Below are 18,819 nucleotides of genomic sequence, written 5' to 3' on the forward strand. Positions count from 1 at the left end.
CCTACTGGTAGACTCAGAAGGCTATTACAATCCATCCACATGGTTAATCGACTATATATTCAATTCACCTTTATTTGTATAGCGCTTATACAATGTAGATTGTGCCAAACCAGCTTCACATAAAAGGTCATAGTAAATAGGAACAGTGTAGTTCAGTTTGTAGTGTTTAAGTTCAGTTTAGCTCAGTTCAGTGTGGTTTAAAAATCACTACTGAGAGTCCAAATACTGAAGAGCAAAAACTTCACTAATATATATATATATACTGCTGCTTATATAATCAAATAAATCCCCATTAATTGTATTTTATTAACGTCTACCCTTACCCCAACCCTAAACCTAACCATCACACTAATGTAAAAACAGATCTGGATCTGGAGGCTTCTCTATTAGTATAGCTAATTAACCATGTGGATGGATGATTACAGCCTTCTGAGCCTACTAGTAGGCGCAGAAGCCCCCTACTGGTCCATATCTATCAGCTGATAACCACTGATAATGCTCATTCAATCGAGTGATAACATTCGAAACTGGTAGAAATAATTATTGAAGTAATTTTACAATGTAGCATCAGGTCATTTCTCACACTATCTGAAATGATTGGTTCAACGATCTTGTCTTTGTAACCCCGCCTATCAAAGAGTCTCTCCTGCTCTGATTGGTCGACTGCTTGCAGTGATTTCAAAAACCAAACACTCATAATCATATTTGAATTTCAGCTCGGGAGGCTTTATCAGCACTTGTAAACATGGAGATACAAACAGTTATCGGAACAATTCAAGCTTGAGGCTTTTTTTTTCAGGAAAACTAGTTTTGCTGTTGTGTTGCATAATATAAGACCAATCCCAATCCCACCTCTTAGCCCTTCCCCTCCACGTTCACGTGAATGCAAAAAAAGAAGGGTAGTGGTGTCCCAATTCTCTTTATCTTGAAGGCGTAGGGCTAAGGGGAAGTGCTAGAGAGATTTTTTCAGGACCACACTCGAAACCAAGGGGTACGAAAATTTCCCAGAATACACACGGAAGTCAGGAAATGCAGAAATTGAGATTTTTTTGTAATTATTATGAATTTTTACAACAAACAAGCATATGTTTTAATGCATTCATAACCGTGTTCGTGTTTTACCGTCATGCTTTAAAAAAAAGCTAGAATAAACAACGCTGGCTGGGAATGAACTTTTTACAGTCTCTGGTATAATGTTAATGTTGTTTTCTTGTGTTTACTTGGATGAATATGGCCACTGTGTTAATACACACGACAGTTACGATTTTATTGCGACATTATATCATTATGCGACATTACATTACCAAAAAATAACGCAACTGGAATAACTACAGCAGTCCCCATGGTCGATCTCATATGAAGTATGAGCTCACGATGACGTGTGTGTGTGTTGTAGAAGTTTCTTAAGGGTAATTTTTGAAGCCCTTCCCCTTGACACTCTGTTTCAAGCGCCAAGGGGAAGGGGTGGAGATAAAAAACAGAATTGGGATTGGGCCATAGTGTCTTCTCAGCAAGTCAACAACACAAACCAACCTTTTTCAGGCATCCGCTACAGTATTTGACGGTCAGTGTAGATACTGATGTGGAAGCAAATAAAGACCATAGACTGGCATTGTGCAAATCTGTCTCAAACCTACCAACGTAATCTCACTAGAATTTCATAACATTTTGATTCAGTGGCTTATTTGTATGAATGTGTATGACCTCATTTTAACATAATTTGCTAATCCTCCAATGACAGTTGAGTTTAGGGGTGGGGTTTGGGGGAACGCCTCCTTTTAAAAATCATACGTTTTGGTACAAATTAAATTGTATGCATTTGTACATCTTAGCCAATTTTCGGACAATACGTAAAATAGTTACATTCGTGCTGAGACTGCGCTGAACTTACATGGGTTTTCAGGAAGCGAGACTGGAGTGACTACTCAATTCAAGCAGTTCAAATTTGGTTCCTTCTTTTGGGAGGCATTTTAACACGCTCTTCTTTTTAAGTCTAAACTTTGATGATCATTTAGTACTGGTTTGCAGCTGGAAGCACATCTACTGCATAAAACATATGACAGAATAGTTGGCGGTTCATTCTGCTGTGGCGACCGCTAATAAATAAGGGACTAAGCCAAAGGGAAATGAATGAATGAATGAATAACCTATTATTTTAATATGCAGGCTGCAGTAGCCCCACGGTATGCTTTTTTTGATTTCAGTCCCAGATTTTTCAAGTGGTCTCAGATTGATGTGTTCTGACCTGAAAGTGAAAGATGCCGGCGTAATCCTCTGTAAAACTCTGTCCTGGTGGAACCACGCGATCCAGGATTTCCTTATCCAGAGTCAGAGATGCAATGGCCGCCAGGAGCCAACAGTCTCCTGCAAATGAATTAAACTTCATTAGTTACTTATTGGGTTATTCTGCATCAAGCTGATGATTTTACTGTTTTTTGCAATAATTACAGAGACAGCCTGTAGGATTAGCCTGGGCTTCTTTGTTTTGTGTTGCTCAAGATTGATGGTTCATGGATCAACCACTGTGGGCTTTAAAACTGCAATTGTCTAGCTTAGGTCTTTAACCTCTCCCATGTTTCATTATATATTTTTCACAACCGAGTCTTAAGTCAAAATGACTTTGCTGAAACTGTGATTGAAACTATTGTCTTGTAAATAAAGTGTGTTTTTGCAGTGCAATCTCACAGCAATACGTAACTTTTTGATTTAGTAGCTAATTCGTATGAATTTGTACGATCTAATTTGTTCAATTTAGTACGATTTGCTCATCATCTAATGATGGTTGGGTTTAGGGGTGGGGTTAGGTGCCACTCCTCCATTTTAAAATCATACGTTTTCATACAAATTAGCCACTAAACCGATAAAACATAAAATAATTGCATTTTCTCGTGAGATCAGGCTAGTTTTTGCAGTGATGCCACTGAAGAACCAACTTTTGGCTGCATGTTTGGTCTTTAGTCTACTGTTTGGTCTGCAATTTAGTTTCAATTACACTCTTGTCTGACACCAACTTTATATGAGATGGTTTTTCCAATAATAATCGAGATTAATGAATTAAGATGAACATGTGACCATTCAAATAATCAAAACTCATTACTATTTTTAAAACGCTCTGTTTTTGTGGTTGTGTCATAAACTCTGTTTTGCATGCCAGGAGTAACCTTAACAAAAATTAGTCAGAAAGCAGAACGCAATGGTGTAAATGGTGCCTAAAAGTATAAATCATCTGAGAGCTATATAGTATGGAGTTTACGCTTAACACAACACTGGGCTGACCTAGCTACAGAATCACCCTGAAGAGTCTCTTTTTTTTCAAACCCATCCAGGTGTTTGGAAAACAATGAGAATTTGCATTGTGGAATGCTTTAGATCTGAAGAATTTGTGACTTAAGGGGAACAGGGGGTAATTTGAGTTGAAGACCCCAGAAAGAGGATACCTTCTGCAGTTGGTTAAGCATTACAACTCTTCAATGGGATTATACATATGGGATGTACAATATAAGTACAAATCTCTTGGAATTTTAATTGATGATACTCTTTCTTTCAGTTCTGACGTTCAGCAATTGGTGAAAAAATTACGAGTGATATTAGGCTTCTATTTTAGAATTAAGAACTGCCTTTCTTTTGATGCTAAAAAGAAGCTGGTTGATACAACATTTATGTCAATGTTGGACAACGCTGATGTTATCTATATGCATGCTTCGTCTCAGAGATCTGCATGCATTGGATACTGTTTACTATGGTGTACTAAGATTTATCACTAATTTTAAATCTCATTGTGTGTTTATAGGGAAGGTTGGTCTGCTTTGTCTATTCGAAGGCTCAAGCATTGGCATATCTTCGTTTACAACTCTATATTGGGTTTACTCCCATCATATCTCCAGAATTACATTTGTAAGAAACCTGTGCTTAGCTAGGGCCTTCTGTCACAGGATATTTATTTACTGGCCGTTCCCAAAGTGCGGACTGAGATGGGGAAAAAAGGCTTTTAAATATGCAGCACCTGTTGCATGGAATAATCTACAAACAAATTAAAAAGAATTGATTTCACTAAATGCATTTAAAAAGAGTATGAATGGTTTAGAAGTTAAAACACAGGCTGGTAGATGTTTTGAATAGTTTATTTGTGAAAATGTGATTCATGTTTACTGTCAATTGTTTTTTTGTTTGTTGTCTGTTTAACCTATGTGACATGTATACTGCCTTATCTTGGCCAGGATGCTCTTGTAAGGTTTTTTTTAATCTCAAGGTGTCTTTCTATAATAATAATAATAATAATAATAATAATAATAATAATAATAATAATAATAATAATAATAATAATAATTATTATTATTATTATTATTATTATTATTATTATTATTATTATTATTATTACGATTATTATTATTATTATTATTATTATTATTATTATTATTATTATTATTATTATTATTATTATTACGATTATTATTATTATTATTATTATTATTATTATTATTATTATTATTATTATTATTATTATTATATGTCTATTTCTGTGAATGTACCAGTCACACCTTAATGTTTTAAATGGTATCAAGCATGATAGGTCAAGTCACTTGTGTTGACACAGAACATTTGAAGAGTTCTATCTAATTTGCCATCTGACATATTCACCTAAAATAAGCATTTTTTTTGGGCTCCTCTGTGTAGGTTTAGTAATTTCACTTTCATGACAATAAACAGGTTCTTTTCATTGCCTTAATAACTTAAAATAACTTTAAAATTGAAATAACTTAAAATAAACACATTGAGGCAGGGAAAAATGCTCCTTTTTAAAGAAAATTTCAGACACCAGGGTTTTGCTCAGGCTTTCGCAGTTGAACTCTTCATTTGTACTATGATATGATCATATTGACTGACTTGAATGAAGAGGAGAATGGCTGAATGAAAAGGAAAAAAGGCAGAATTGTTCATATGTGGAGAAATCAGAGTATTGGAGGTATTCTTACAACAGTGCTATTTTTAATAAGACACTAATAAAGCAAATGAAAAAGGCCAATCGACTTAAACTGATAGAGGAACTCAAGCTAAACACCAGAATATTACAGATATTGACTCCAGATATAGACTCCTCCAAGAAATTTGGAATTTGCTACATTTGTTATATAGCAAACGTATTGCAATCCCCTGAAATGTTATATTCGCCCCTACACTTTTGCATTTTTACATGTATTTCATTCCGCAGAGAATATTTGCTTACGTACTTTCAACTTCTGAGCTCGTCCACCAAACTATTTTGTGTTTATTACTCTAACAGGCTTAAACAAGGCTAAATCTGGGCTGTCAGTGAAAATCTAATACAGTAGACGTCTAACAATAGTCCAAAAATAGATAAGAATGAATCACTACACCTGTGATGTACATCTAATCTGCACACTGCACACTGCACACAAGGACTTTTGCTTTGTTCTGTCACACTTTGTTTTGATGGTGCGTTCGTTGAATTTAGATTACATTGCATCTGCATGCCAACTTATTCTCATTGGATTGTAAGTACACTGTTAGGTTGGGTTTAGGGTTAGGGTTAGTGTAAGTTGACATGTGCTTGCAAAGTTTCTTATAGTCAGTTAAATGTCTGTTGAAGGAGCAGTATCAGCAGATATTAAGCAGACAGTCTACTAATACTCAAATGAACCATCAAAATAAAGTGTTACCGTTTGTTCCAACTAATTATTTAAAATGAGTTGAAACAACACAATTGTTGAGTTTTCTTTACGACAGCTTACTTTTTTAACGTTCAATCCACTTATATTGAACATAAAACAATTAAGTTGTACCCACAAAAACTGAAGAATTGTGTTGATTCAGCTTATTTTAAATAAGTAGTTTGTACAAGCACCAAAAAATAATGTTTTGAGTGTATTTGATGACTAGATTTATGGACTAGAAGTCTATTAGACAGCCCAAATTTAGCCTTGTTTAAGCCAAGACGTCTAAGTTCAGGCATCCATCAGATATCTTTTAAACACACACCAATTCAAGCCAGCAGAAATTTTTCCTCCCATCTCACATTACTTTCCACCAGGTTTCTGTCTGCTTGGAGACATTGGCTCATTTTACACGTCTCTTTTTGTTCAAGTGAGTCATTTTTATCGTATTATCAGAAGCTGCGTATGTCATTGTCTTTTCTAATGTAACGAATTTATTTTAGCAGTCATGGTCTCTAGAGCTAGACAAAAGGAGCCTGTGTGAGTTTGGGGTGGAGGAAAGTGTGCTCATGTCAACATAAAGCAAACACGCCATACAGGTAAATAAACACCTTGTAAGTTGGTTTTTTGACTGGTTCAGGTTGTAGGATTGTTGAATGAATAGGGCTGTGGGCGATATGACAGTAAATGTTAATTATTTTATTCAGTTATCGCGTGACATGTAAATAAGTGAGCGTAGCTTGATCACGTGAAACTAAGGAAAACGCTTGTAATTTGTTGAAAAGTACTTTTGTGTCAACATATTTATTTGAATCATTTTTAGGATTTTTTTTTTTTTCAGTTCTAAAAATGTAAGATAACATTTGTCCCCACAACTGAATTGTGACCTGCAGGGGAATTTGTTGTTGTGGAAAGGATAATCCAAGTTCATATTTCACTTTTTATGCTTATGTAGTTTCCCAGTACCGGGCTGTGGCTGGAAGGGCATTTGCTGCGTAAAACATATGCCAGAATAGTTGGCAGTTCATTCTGCTGTGGTGACCCCTGATAAATAAGAGACTAAGCTGAAGGAAAATGAATGAATTGATGTTTATCTTGATCCAAATAAAAGAAATTTCTGAAGTTTTCATTTCTGAAGTATTTAAATTTATTCGAAAAATCTGAATAACTAGGCTACCTGTTTAAATAACTAAATCATGAAATAAATCGCAATCATTAATAATCATATCGCCCACTCTACACGGTAAAAACAATCATAAATATTTAGTTGAATCAAATAAACTTTCCTAGTCATCTCAACTTAAATCAGCCAAACTTTAGACACGCTGAATCTTTTAAATGGTTTAAATCAGCCGGGAAAACTCACTACTTTACACTCGCCTATTCATGAGGTGTGCATTCTTGGTTTGTTTTATATTTCTAGATATTTTAATGTTTTATCAATTTTGAATGTTTTATCAATTGTGAATGTTTTATCTTGAATTATTAAATTTAACTGTTACTCTAAACTGTTTTATATCCGTGTCTTTTTTGTGTAAAGCACTTTGAGAATTAAGTTTTAAAGGCGCTATATAAAAATTACTTATTATTATTATTATTTATTATTATTATTATTATTATAAACTAGCTAAAAATATCATGTTAAACTTTGTATAGCTTAAAATGTAGTTGAAACCTGATTAACTTATAAAATTAAGTAACATAAAGCATTTGTTGTCATAATGTTTAAGTGTATGAATGCCTAAATAAATGGTTCCACTTAAATTTGAATTCCCCTTTATTACAAATCACAAAAACAGATTCACAATATATAAACCCCCAAATCCAAAATTCTAGCATAAGGAGTGTATAAAAAGCAGTTTTTCTTCAAAAACAGGGCACAGTGCTCCTTTGTTAAACTATTTCAATTTAAAAAAGACTAGATCGACTTTTGACTTTTACAGCCTTCAAAAGAGCAGAAAACAAAACAACATTTTTCCCAGACATCTGTTAAATCTTGTTCTTTCTGCTCTTTCTGCACACCGCTAATTTGGCTTGACCCAAAATAATTTGCCTATTTAGACCCAATACAAAAATTTCCATAAAAAAAAGTTTCATTGAAACTAGCAAATAAGTCTCTTTAAAACAACCCATAAATAAGACAAATAAAAAGTAAATAAGAAGAAAGAGAAAGAAAAGAGAGACAATTATAATCTTGTTTTATCTTGTTTCTTGACCCTGTGACTCAAATACAGAGCCCTGATGTACAAACATCTAAGCCAGCCTAGGCCTGATCTCTATTAGCACTTCTGTGCCTTTAACCATTTTAAATGACTACTTATGATGAGAAAGACATGGTTTGCAATAAAAACAAATGCTTTTGATCATTTACAACCTTTTTTGCATTACATGTATTCTAAAATGTTATGTTATGTTATGCAAATGAAGTTGCATACATTTCTAGCACCTAAACTTTGGATGAATTCAGGTTCAAAAATCTTGTTTTATTTATAAAGTCATAGCAGGAAACTGTGGATAAGTACGATTTATTTGATGGGAGCCAAGAGACAGATTTAAGTGACTCTGGTCTGACATGATGAGTTTTAACTTTGGGAACTTTCCACTTGAAAAGTACTAAATGAACAATATTTTATTTTCAAAGAGAAATCGCTTTTCATCACTCCATCATTCAAGAAACACTGAACTTTTTATAGAATACAATCTTGTATATAATATGTTGTTACAGTCTTAGTAACTTACAAAATTAGTATTGATTTTGTTTTAAGAATAAAATTCTAAAATCAGATTGTGTAAGATTATTTTACACAATTGTTTTAAGATTATTTCTCCTCCTTTTTTCTTACTAAGTAAAGCTTATGCACCTGCAAATTTAGCTTAATTACAATCAGAGGCATACTTTAAGACAGCCTTGTATTTGTAGGAGTTTATTTTGTAGCTGTAATAATAACTTTATTTAAATTTTGACCATTAAAAAAGTTGTTAATATGTCAAAATCTGATAGATCCAGATCCCCTTATTGTAGGTCTTTGCATTGCTGATTTTTAAAAACAGGACAGATGTTAATATTATCCCTTTAACAGGCCTCTTAACCACCTGGTCGACCTTTTATCTATAGGCTATCATTATTATTTGAATTGCTCATGACTTTTTTATCAGAGTTGTGTCAGTATATTATCCATAGTATAACAAGCCAGGCTCATTCTGAAAATGTACCTATATATACATTTCTGGAGATCCTCAAATACGTCCCAGGAACTATGTTTTTTGCGGGTTTTGTTTTTGTGAAAACAAACAGCCGGAAAGTCGTCCATATGGAGGTAAGCGGTTAGCTGATAAGCACAAAAAGGAACGACGTCATACCGCCCTGTAGCATTCATTTTAAAAGTGAAATGTAGCCATACGTGTCATGGATTGGTCAGGCTCTCACGACCCCCACTCACGAAGATCACCATCACCTGACTTCTAATGAGCACACAGCTGCATCACATTCACGAGCACCAGATAAAAGCACAGCACTCCAGTCGCTCATTGTCCGGGCGCGTCTCGACGAAAGCGGACAACTGAGCGACCACTCAGCGTAGTCATCCTCAGCTAAACAAACGATTTACTTACCTGTTCTCTTTGTATTCCTCCTAGTCTTCCTGGTCCTCCCGAATCGTCCTGTCTTCCAGTCCTTCCAAGTCTGTGTCATCCTCTGTCAGCTGTATCTGGTGTGTGCTGTCCATCCTCGTGTATTCCTGTTACCCAGCCACGGAGGAAAAGACCCCAACATCATTCCTGATCCTCCTGGCTATCCTTCATGTGCTCCTTGTTGTCATTCAATAAACACCCTAACGTTTCCTTACCTCTGTCTCCTGTCCGCTTCATAACAGAAGCCCGGACCTATAACGACGACAACATGAGCACCCTCGATCACTTTCAAGAGCTGGTGGACCAGTTGAAGCGGATTCTACAGCCACCAGCTCCACTTTCCAACGCACCACCAGCACCGAGCACTTCCGCCTCCACAGTTTCTTCTTCGGCCCTTCCTTCCAGTCCCATGGCCCGACCAGCGCCCTACTCAGGCGGAGCGGGGGAGTGCAATGGTTTTCTGTTACAATGTTCCCTCATATTCGAAATGCAACCTTCTCTATATCCCACAGATAAGTCAAAGATCGCCTACATCGTATCACTACTCTCTGGACCTGCACTTAAATGGGCTGAGACGATCTGGAACCAAGCCGGGCCGGTCATGAATTCCATCACTACCTTCACGGAGTATTTCAAAGAGGTGTTTGGACGTTCTGATGGGGAAGTAGCCGCTGGAGAGCAGCTGTATCATCTAAAGCAAGGTACTCTATCTACACAGGAATATGCTCTCCGGTTTCGCACTCTAGCAGCTGCAAGTGGATGGAATGAGAGATCGTTGTTGACCACGTACCGGCTCGGCTTGGAACCCACTCTCCGAATCCAGCTGGCCACATTAGATGATACAATGGGTCTGGAGAGATTCATCCAACATTCTCTCCGATGTTCCGATCGTCTCCGTTCCTATCAACAGGACACCATCACCCCCTCGTCTGCACTCCTCCAATCGCCTGAGTCAACAGCCTCTCCAGAACCAGAACCCATGATAATAGAGTCTGGAAGACTGACATCAGCGGAACGACAGAGGAGGCTGACCCGGGGTCTGTGTCTATACTGCGGTGTCAGTGGACACACCCGTATGGAGTGTCCCCTTCGTCCCATTCGGACTTCAGTGAGTGTATTCAGTACGAATATTGAACAATGTAAACCACTTACTACCACCGTACAAATAACTACTGCCTCTATTTCTCTCCTTGTCACAGCCCTCATCGACTCCGGGTCAGCAGGGAACTTCATCTCCCAATCCCTCTGTCGTCAACTCCACCTCCGTACTGAGGCGTCCTCGCATATATACCAGATACAACCGATAACCCAGTGCACTCGATCTTCGACCCGTATCCATCGACAATGCGAAGACATCCTTCTTCAAGTGGGGCTGTTACATCAAGAGAGGATTCAATTTCTGGTTCTGGAGGGTGCAAATATGGACATCATTCTAGGGCGCCCGTGGCTGGTGAAGCACGATCCCATCATCTCTTGGGGCACAGGAGAGATAAAGAAATGGGGATCTGGATGTACACCTACCTGTTTTCCAAATCTCCCTCTTCAAGGTCGGAACCCCATTTCTTTGTTTGCAACATCGGTCGAGAGCCCTCCTGAGAAGCAGTCTATCCACATTCCTAAGGAGTACAGCTCCTTTCATGATGTCTTCTGCCCCAAGAGAGCTTCCCAGCTACCGCCGCATCGGCCATGGGACTGCGCGATCGACCTAGTCCCAGATGCCCAGTTGCCAAGAGGTAGGATCTACCCGCTCTCGCTTCCAGAGAATCAGGCAATGGAAGATTACATAAGGGAGGCTCTGAGTCAGGGGTACATACGTCACTCAAAATCACCAGCCGCCTCAAGCTTCTTCTTTGTGGCCAAGAAGGACGGAGGGCTGCGTCCATGCATCGACTACAGGGTCCTAAATAACGGTACAGTAAAATACCGATATCCCCTTCCTCTGGTACCAGCCGCTTTGGAACAGCTCCGAGAAGCTAAAGTCTTCACTAAATTGGACCTCCGCAGCGCGTATAATCTGATAAGAATACGTGAGGGGGACCAATGGAAGACAGCATTCGTGACCCCTACTGGCCACTATGAATATGAGGTCATGCCTTACGGTCTGGTCAACGCCCCCTCCGTATTCCAAAACTTCATTCATGAAGTCCTCCGGGAGTTTCTTCACCACTTTGTAATAGTGTACATAGATGACATCCTCATTTACTCCCGGAGTGAGGCCGAACATCGCCAACACGTTGCGGAGGTCCTACACACATTGAGAGAACATCACCTCTACCTCAAAGCGGAGAAATGCTCATTCCACCAGAAGTCGATTCATTTCTTGGGATACATCATTGATCAAACCGGTATACGTATGGATGGGAAGAAAATTGAGGCTGTTCTATCCTGGTCAGAACCCACTTCCATTAAGGAGCTCCAGAGGTTTCTTGGGTTTGCTAACTTTTATAGACGGTTTATCAAGGACTACAGCAGGATTACATCACCTCTCACTAATCTCCTCAAGGGTAAACCCAAAGGACTGGAGTGGACCAAAGAAGCAGCCGCAGCCTTCCGCCTTCTTAAGAAGGAGTTCACAAGGGCCCCACTCCTGACTCATCCTGACCCAAATCTTCCTTTCGTGGTGGAAGTGGACGCATCCACCACCGGCGTCGGGGCAGTATTATCTCAACATCATGATACACCGCCCCGACTGCATCCCTGTGCCTATTTCTCTCGGAAGTTGAGCCCGGCGGAGCAGAATTACAGCATAGGAGACAGGGAGCTGCTAGCAATCAAGCTAGCCCTGGAGGAGTGGCGTCACTGGTTGGAGGGAGCCAAACATCCGTTCCAGGTGATCACAGATCACAAAAACCTCCAATATATCAAAGAGGCCAAGAGACTATGTCCACGTCAAGCCAGATGGTCACTTTTCTTCTCACGTTTTGATTTCTCCATTTCCTATCGTCCAGGACCCAAGAATCTAAGAGCAGACGCTCTCTCTCGTTTACACGAGCATCACGATCATGAAGAACTCCCAACGAAGATTCTTCCCGAACACATCTCCATTTGTCCGATCACCTGGAACGCTCCTCCAGTCGTTGCCACTCCGGAAGCCCCTGCTCCGCCGGGATGCCCTCCTCATCGGCAGTTCATACCACCTGAACACCGGGTAGATCTGATCCACTCCTTACATACCTCGCTAGGCACTGGACATCCAGGGATCAACAATACTCTCTCGCTAGTATCCCAACGATTCTGGTGGCCAAACATGGCAAGGGATGTGAGGCAATATGTTCAGGGCTGTAAGGACTGTGCCCAATCCAAGAGCCCACGTCATCTACCCGCTGGAAAGCTCCATCCCTTGCCGATTCCGAACCGTCCCTGGTCACACCTAGGAGTGGACTTTATCACTGATCTCCCTTCGTCAGAAGGTAATACCTGTATTCTAGTCATAGTAGATAGATTCTCAAAGTTTGTCAAACTAATCCCTCTGAAAGGTCTTCCCACAGCCTTTGAAACAGCCGACAATATCTTTAATCAAGTCTTCAGGTCATTTGGTATTCCAGAAGATATTGTGTCGGACAGAGGTCCACAGTTCATCTCACGTCTATGGAAAGCCTTCTTCAAGCTCCTAGGTGTGGCCGTCAGCCTCTCTTCTGGATATCATCCCCAAACCAACGGGCAGACAGAGAGGAAGATTCAGGAGGTGGGACGGTTCCTGAGGACCTTCTGCAGTGGTCACCAGAGCTCCTGGAGCCAGTATTTGGGCTGGGCAGAATATGCCCAAAATTCACTGCGGCAACCCTCCACCGGACTCACGCCATTCCAGTGCGTCCTGGGCTTCCAACCACCGCTCTTTCCCTGGGATGGCGAACCATCTGATGTCCCCGCAGTGGATCACTGGTTCCGGGAGAGCGAGAGAGTCTGGGACGAGGCTCATCAACATCTGCAGAGGGCAGTCCGTCGAAGCAAGGTAACCGCCGATAGAAGAAGGTCTGAAGAACCCAGATACACACCCGGACAAAAGGTGTGGCTATCCACCCGGGACATACGCATGCGACTGCCCTCTCGCAAGTTAAGTCCCCGATTTGTTGGTCCCTTCACCATCGTGGAACAGGTTAACCCCGTCACCTACAAACTACAATTACCCTCTCACTACCGTATTCACCCTACATTCCACGTATCACTCCTGAAACCCTATCACGATCCTGTTCTTCCCTCCACAGAGCCTGACCACGAAGAGGAACCCCCTCCTCCACTGCTCCTAGAAGAAGGAGCCGTCTACGCAGTGAAGGAGATCTTGCGTTCCCGACGTCGTGGTGGCCAGTTGGAGTACCTGGTGGACTGGGAAGGGTACGGCCCCGAAGAAAGGACATGGGTTCCCAGAGCTGATATTCTCGATCCTAGTCTCATGGTGGAGTTTCATGAGAGCCACCCTGAGTTCCCAGCGCCTAGAGGCAGAGGGAGACCACCACGGCGTCGGAGGTGTCGGCCCTCAGGAGCGGGCCCTGGGGAGGGGGGTACTGTCATGGATTGGTCAGGCTCTCACGACCCCCACTCACGAAGATCACCATCACCTGACTTCTAATGAGCACACAGCTGCATCACATTCACGAGCACCAGATAAAAGCACAGCACTCCAGTCGCTCATTGTCCGGGCGCGTCTCGACGAAAGCGGACAACTGAGCGACCACTCAGCGTAGTCATCCTCAGCTAAACAAACGATTTACTTACCTGTTCTCTTTGTATTCCTCCTAGTCTTCCTGGTCCTCCCGAATCGTCCTGTCTTCCAGTCCTTCCAAGTCTGTGTCATCCTCTGTCAGCTGTATCTGGTGTGTGCTGTCCATCCTCGTGTATTCCTGTTACCCAGCCACGGAGGAAAAGACCCCAACATCATTCCTGATCCTCCTGGCTATCCTTCATGTGCTCCTTGTTGTCATTCAATAAACACCCTAACGTTTCCTTACCTCTGTCTCCTGTCCGCTTCATAACAATACGTACATAAATTACTATCTCCAGAAATATATATAGGGCTACGTTTTCAGTAGTGCCAGCCCATCCAACAGGCAATATAAGCTGTCACCTAGGGCCCTGCGATTCTTGGAAGGCCCCACGAACACTGCATATTATATTTACTGTGAATGTAAGCGCAAGGACGAGTGCGAACGTTTAAATCATTAACAATGCGCAATGCACAAACCCTAAAAAAATAACCTCCACATATAATTAAAAGAATAGCTCTGTATAATTCATACTTGACAAATAGCTGAAAACGATAATAAATACACAACAACAGTATGAATAAAAGCAGAAAATATTAGAAACATACACAGCAGCACAACACTCGATTTTGCATAACACCACCTGCGATTGGATGGCGGGTGAGCTAGAATGAGGTATTGTATTCCTACACAGATTCAAAATTGCTTACCGAAAAAGCCGAAAAAGTGTCTTAAAGTCTTAAGTAATATAACGTCACAAGAGTCATTGCTATTTTAATAGATCTTAATCGAATTTTAATTTAAAATGTAATGTCATCCAAAACAAATGGCATCTTTCCGGAGCCGAAAAAAGAAGAAAAGAAGAGCAGAGGAAGAAAAGCATGCTCAAAGTAAAGGTATTCATAATACATTATTTAGTAGTGTAGTATTAGGATTATTTAGTAGTGTAGTATTAGTGTAGTATTAGGACTTGTTTTAATAAACGCAATGATGATAAATGAAATAGGCCACATTCAGCATGCTTCATTAAATAATCAGTTAATTATCTATCCCACTAATTCACCCTGCTGAACAAACAAAAGAATGAGGTTTCTCTCTCATTTGGTCAAAATCTAGTTTTACCCACTGTCCAACATCTAATACAAAGTTTAGTTTGTGTAAATCTCTGTTTAAAAACAAGCTAAAATGTCTCCTGCATTTCAAGTTATTTATGTATATTTTTGTATGTTATTCATTTACAAAAAAAATGCATTTTGTTTTATTTCTTTATGTCATACTTATGTACTTTATTTTTTAAATGAGTGTTTTCTGACTTTATCTGAGTAAATCTGAGTAAATATTTTTTACATATGTATTATAGGTTAAATATGTTAATATTCACACCAGTGGGACCTTTTTTTTCATCTCACCTAGGCCCCCTTAACCCTTCGGGCTGGCACTGGTTTTCAGAATGAGCCTATGTTGAAGTATAATTATCTTACTGCACTGGCAGATCATTTGCCTTGTTTCCAGTCTGTATCTTCTTAAATCATTCATCAGATTCTTTTATTCAGATTGTTATGCTTGCAGTGTAAAGACACACATTGATAAAATGCACCAGAACAAGCACTTAAAAGGTATTTTGGATGTTTTGTTTACATTAGGATGAAAAAAAGCACTTCATGAAAAATATCATTACTGACAGGTGCATGAAGAGCGATGTTTTTGTCCGCAGTGTCTGTCCTTTAATCATTGATGCTCTATTGTATTACAGCCACACCCGATCACTATTGTGCTGAACGCATCTTTTCTCACCTAAAGCTCCCTGGCAGATGTCTGTCCGATTGGCCCCGTCCATGATGAACTCAGGGTTTGAGCACAGCTCCTTTAAAAAAATAAAACACAATTAGAGTTGATAATATTACGCTGTATAAAGGTACACCTGCATAACAAAACACTCTTTATTTGCTCTAAGCAAACAGCACATATAAGGTGAATATGCTTCAGGTGAACAAATGTAAGCATATACGTATAAAAGGAGGAGAAAGACAAGTCCTATTTATATAACAATGCAGACTGCTGAGACTGGTTGTTATTAGTATCAACACGGGATAACAGAAACCCTAATACGCCTGAAGAGGAAACTGAGTAACCATCATTTTCCATGATCTTATCAGTACACGCACATATTCAAATATATGTGCATACACACATTTATATGCTCATGCTTTATTTTTATGCACAATTCACACCATTAACAAACTATTAACTGAGACTATTAGCTCGATAAACTACAAATTTTCTGTTTATTAATAGTTATTAAGGTAATCTTTATTGTAATAGTTATTGTGTATTTAAATTGTAGAATAAGATCATACTTTATAAGTAGTAATAAACAGTTAACTATAAACAGTTATGATAACTATAAACAGTTAATATCTTAATAATAGGCAGGTAATAAGTCAGTAGTTAATGGTGTGAATTCTTACTTAAGTGTTATTGAATTTTATTTAATCGTTTTGCAAACGTTAAATACAGGCTAAAAGAGAAATTATTTTAAATAGACCTAAATAATTACTTAAAATAGAAATTTTTCATTAATTTCATGTACTGGCATCAAAATGAACTTGATTAATTGTGAAAATATATAGTTTTTATATTATTTTATTGTCAAATGTTGTTATTTTTTATATTGATTGAATCTTAACGTTAATGTTTTTTTTATTTATTATTTAAGTAGTTGGATCAAAAGAAAAGGTTAATTTAGGCAGGAATAAAAACTTTGAATCCCTCTAACACAACAACAACAACAACAACAACAACAATATAAAAAATGCTTGTTCCTTTCATATAATTTCATATTGAGTTTCTCTATCAAACTGAATTAATCCTCATTTGTCATATTTCTTTAGTAAATAAATAGGATAAAACTGAAGTATTTTAGAAAAGGAATCACATAGAAATGAATTCTAAACACACATACAAGGGAGACAAAAACATTTCAGTCTAAGCTTACTTAATGTTATATTAATATTAAATAACAAGCTTGATCGAGCCTTTTATTCTGGAGCAAAACAAATGCATTTTAATGGCGTTTTAATGATTTTATCAGGTACAAACAGATTCTATTAAACACACTCAAGGATCAAAAACACACCTTATATTTGCTTAAACTCCACCTGCGCAAACAAAGCAAACACACGCACACACACACACACATTACCTTGGGTCTCTTCCACTGCACTCCTTTGGTTTTAAAGGAGTATCGTCCCAGTTCATTGTACCCCAGAGAGTCGGATTCAGCGGGGAAAGTTGGGTCACAAAACAGGGTTCTTTTGGCCAGACAATCCTGCTTCAGGCTCTGGTAGTCCTGCTTGTTGTAGGGAATGGCCTTCTCATTTGTCCCCAGTCCTTCTCCTCTGTCCTGCCTCCTGGAAAGCACTTTTGCAATATTAGACATTGTGGTCAGTCTCACTCTAGTATCTCTGTGTGAATGTGACAATGAGACTCTGGATGTTGCTTTTATATGAGAGCTGCTGTATGTAAATGTGGGTGGAGCCGCACTCACCTGTCCCCCAATAGGGGCAGGGGTTTGGCATCCTGTTACCAGGTGACACAAACCAACACAGAATATGACACTTTTAACTTTGCAATGTAAAGCTTAAATAAAGTTAGCTATAATACAAGAAGTTATTTTATTTTTTCATTTTATGTGATGCTTTTACAAAACTCAGAGCATAAATAAAAAAAGGCCTGCAGGTTTTCTCTGACCCTAATGGTGATTTGTAAGTCACTTCTTTTTGAGCGATAATCAGGATAGAGTATATAAATATCAAAAACATCATAAAAGTATTTAATCTTTTAACCTTGTGCTGACATCTCTGAGATTACTGAGATTTCTTGACCAGCGTTAGTACCATTTTTGGGTGTAATAAGTTACAAAGTAACTAGCTACTGTAATTTAACTACTTTTTCACACACACACACACAAACATAAAGTACGTGATTACTGTTCATTTTTTGTTGTTTAAATTACAGTTTCTTATAATTTACTTAAAAAAAATTTACCGAGGCTCGTTCTGAAAATGTACCGCTATATACATTTCTGGAGAACGCCAAATATGTCCTAGGAGCTATGTTTTTTGCAGTTTTTGTTTTCGCAAATCCACCAAAAACTGATGTTGACTGACCGATCGACTGACTCACCCTTCCTCCTTTCCTAAACCCAACTGATTTCAAAAGCACTGATTGACCCGCTCAACTAATTCCATAAACATAACCAACAGTGTTTTCAAAAGCGATCCAGAAAATGAAAAACCTTTATGGCCGCCTTATTTTCACCATGTTTTCAGATTTTACCACATTCTCATCTGGTTATTTACCTGTTTATTTTATTTTTTTGGCTTTTATTTTTGTCTTACTTGCATTCTGGAATCGATCTTCGCTGGACCTGAACCCTGTCGTCGCGGTCAACTCCGCTCCACATCACAAGTCTGTCAACGAACACGGTGAGCCACTGGGCAAACTAGTAACAGCGAAGAAGCTGTCCACACAGAGGTAAGCGGTCAGCTGGTAAACACGAAAAGGAATGGCGTCATACCGCCGCGTAGCGTTCACTTTAAAGATGAAATGCAGCCAGACGTACCTCTGGCTACATACTTTGTGATCTCTAGAAATTTATATAGGGATATGTTTTTAGAATGAGCCTATGTTGCCACCAACAGTCCTGGATGTTGAACCTCGGTTGGTATAAATCGATTCAGAGAAGCCAAGTAATGGTATTTTTTCATTATTCAAATATATCTTGCCGAATAATTATATTTTTCGACTTAAGAAAG

At 38.9% G+C, this 18,819-nt stretch overlaps 1 protein-coding gene across 1 annotated transcript in view; it reads right to left on the reverse strand.

Annotated features, from left to right (window-relative positions):
* Positions 1-17,611, reverse strand: part of capn8 (calpain 8) — a 31,121-nt gene extending 13,510 nt beyond the window's left edge. The window contains exons 1-3 of the mRNA XM_056447958.1: positions 17,205-17,611; positions 15,797-15,866; positions 2,246-2,364 (exon numbers count right to left, since the gene is read on the reverse strand). Coding sequence (XP_056303933.1) covers positions 2,246-2,364; positions 15,797-15,866; positions 17,205-17,441 — 426 coding nt within the window. The 5' untranslated portion in view covers positions 17,442-17,611. The remainder of the gene's footprint in view (positions 1-2,245; positions 2,365-15,796; positions 15,867-17,204) is intronic.
* Positions 17,612-18,819: the final 1,208 nt, after the last annotated feature.

The sequence above is a fragment of the Danio aesculapii genome, chromosome 22 (assembly GCF_903798145.1).
Source record: "Danio aesculapii chromosome 22, fDanAes4.1, whole genome shotgun sequence".
Lineage (NCBI taxonomy): Eukaryota > Metazoa > Chordata > Actinopteri > Cypriniformes > Danionidae > Danio > Danio aesculapii.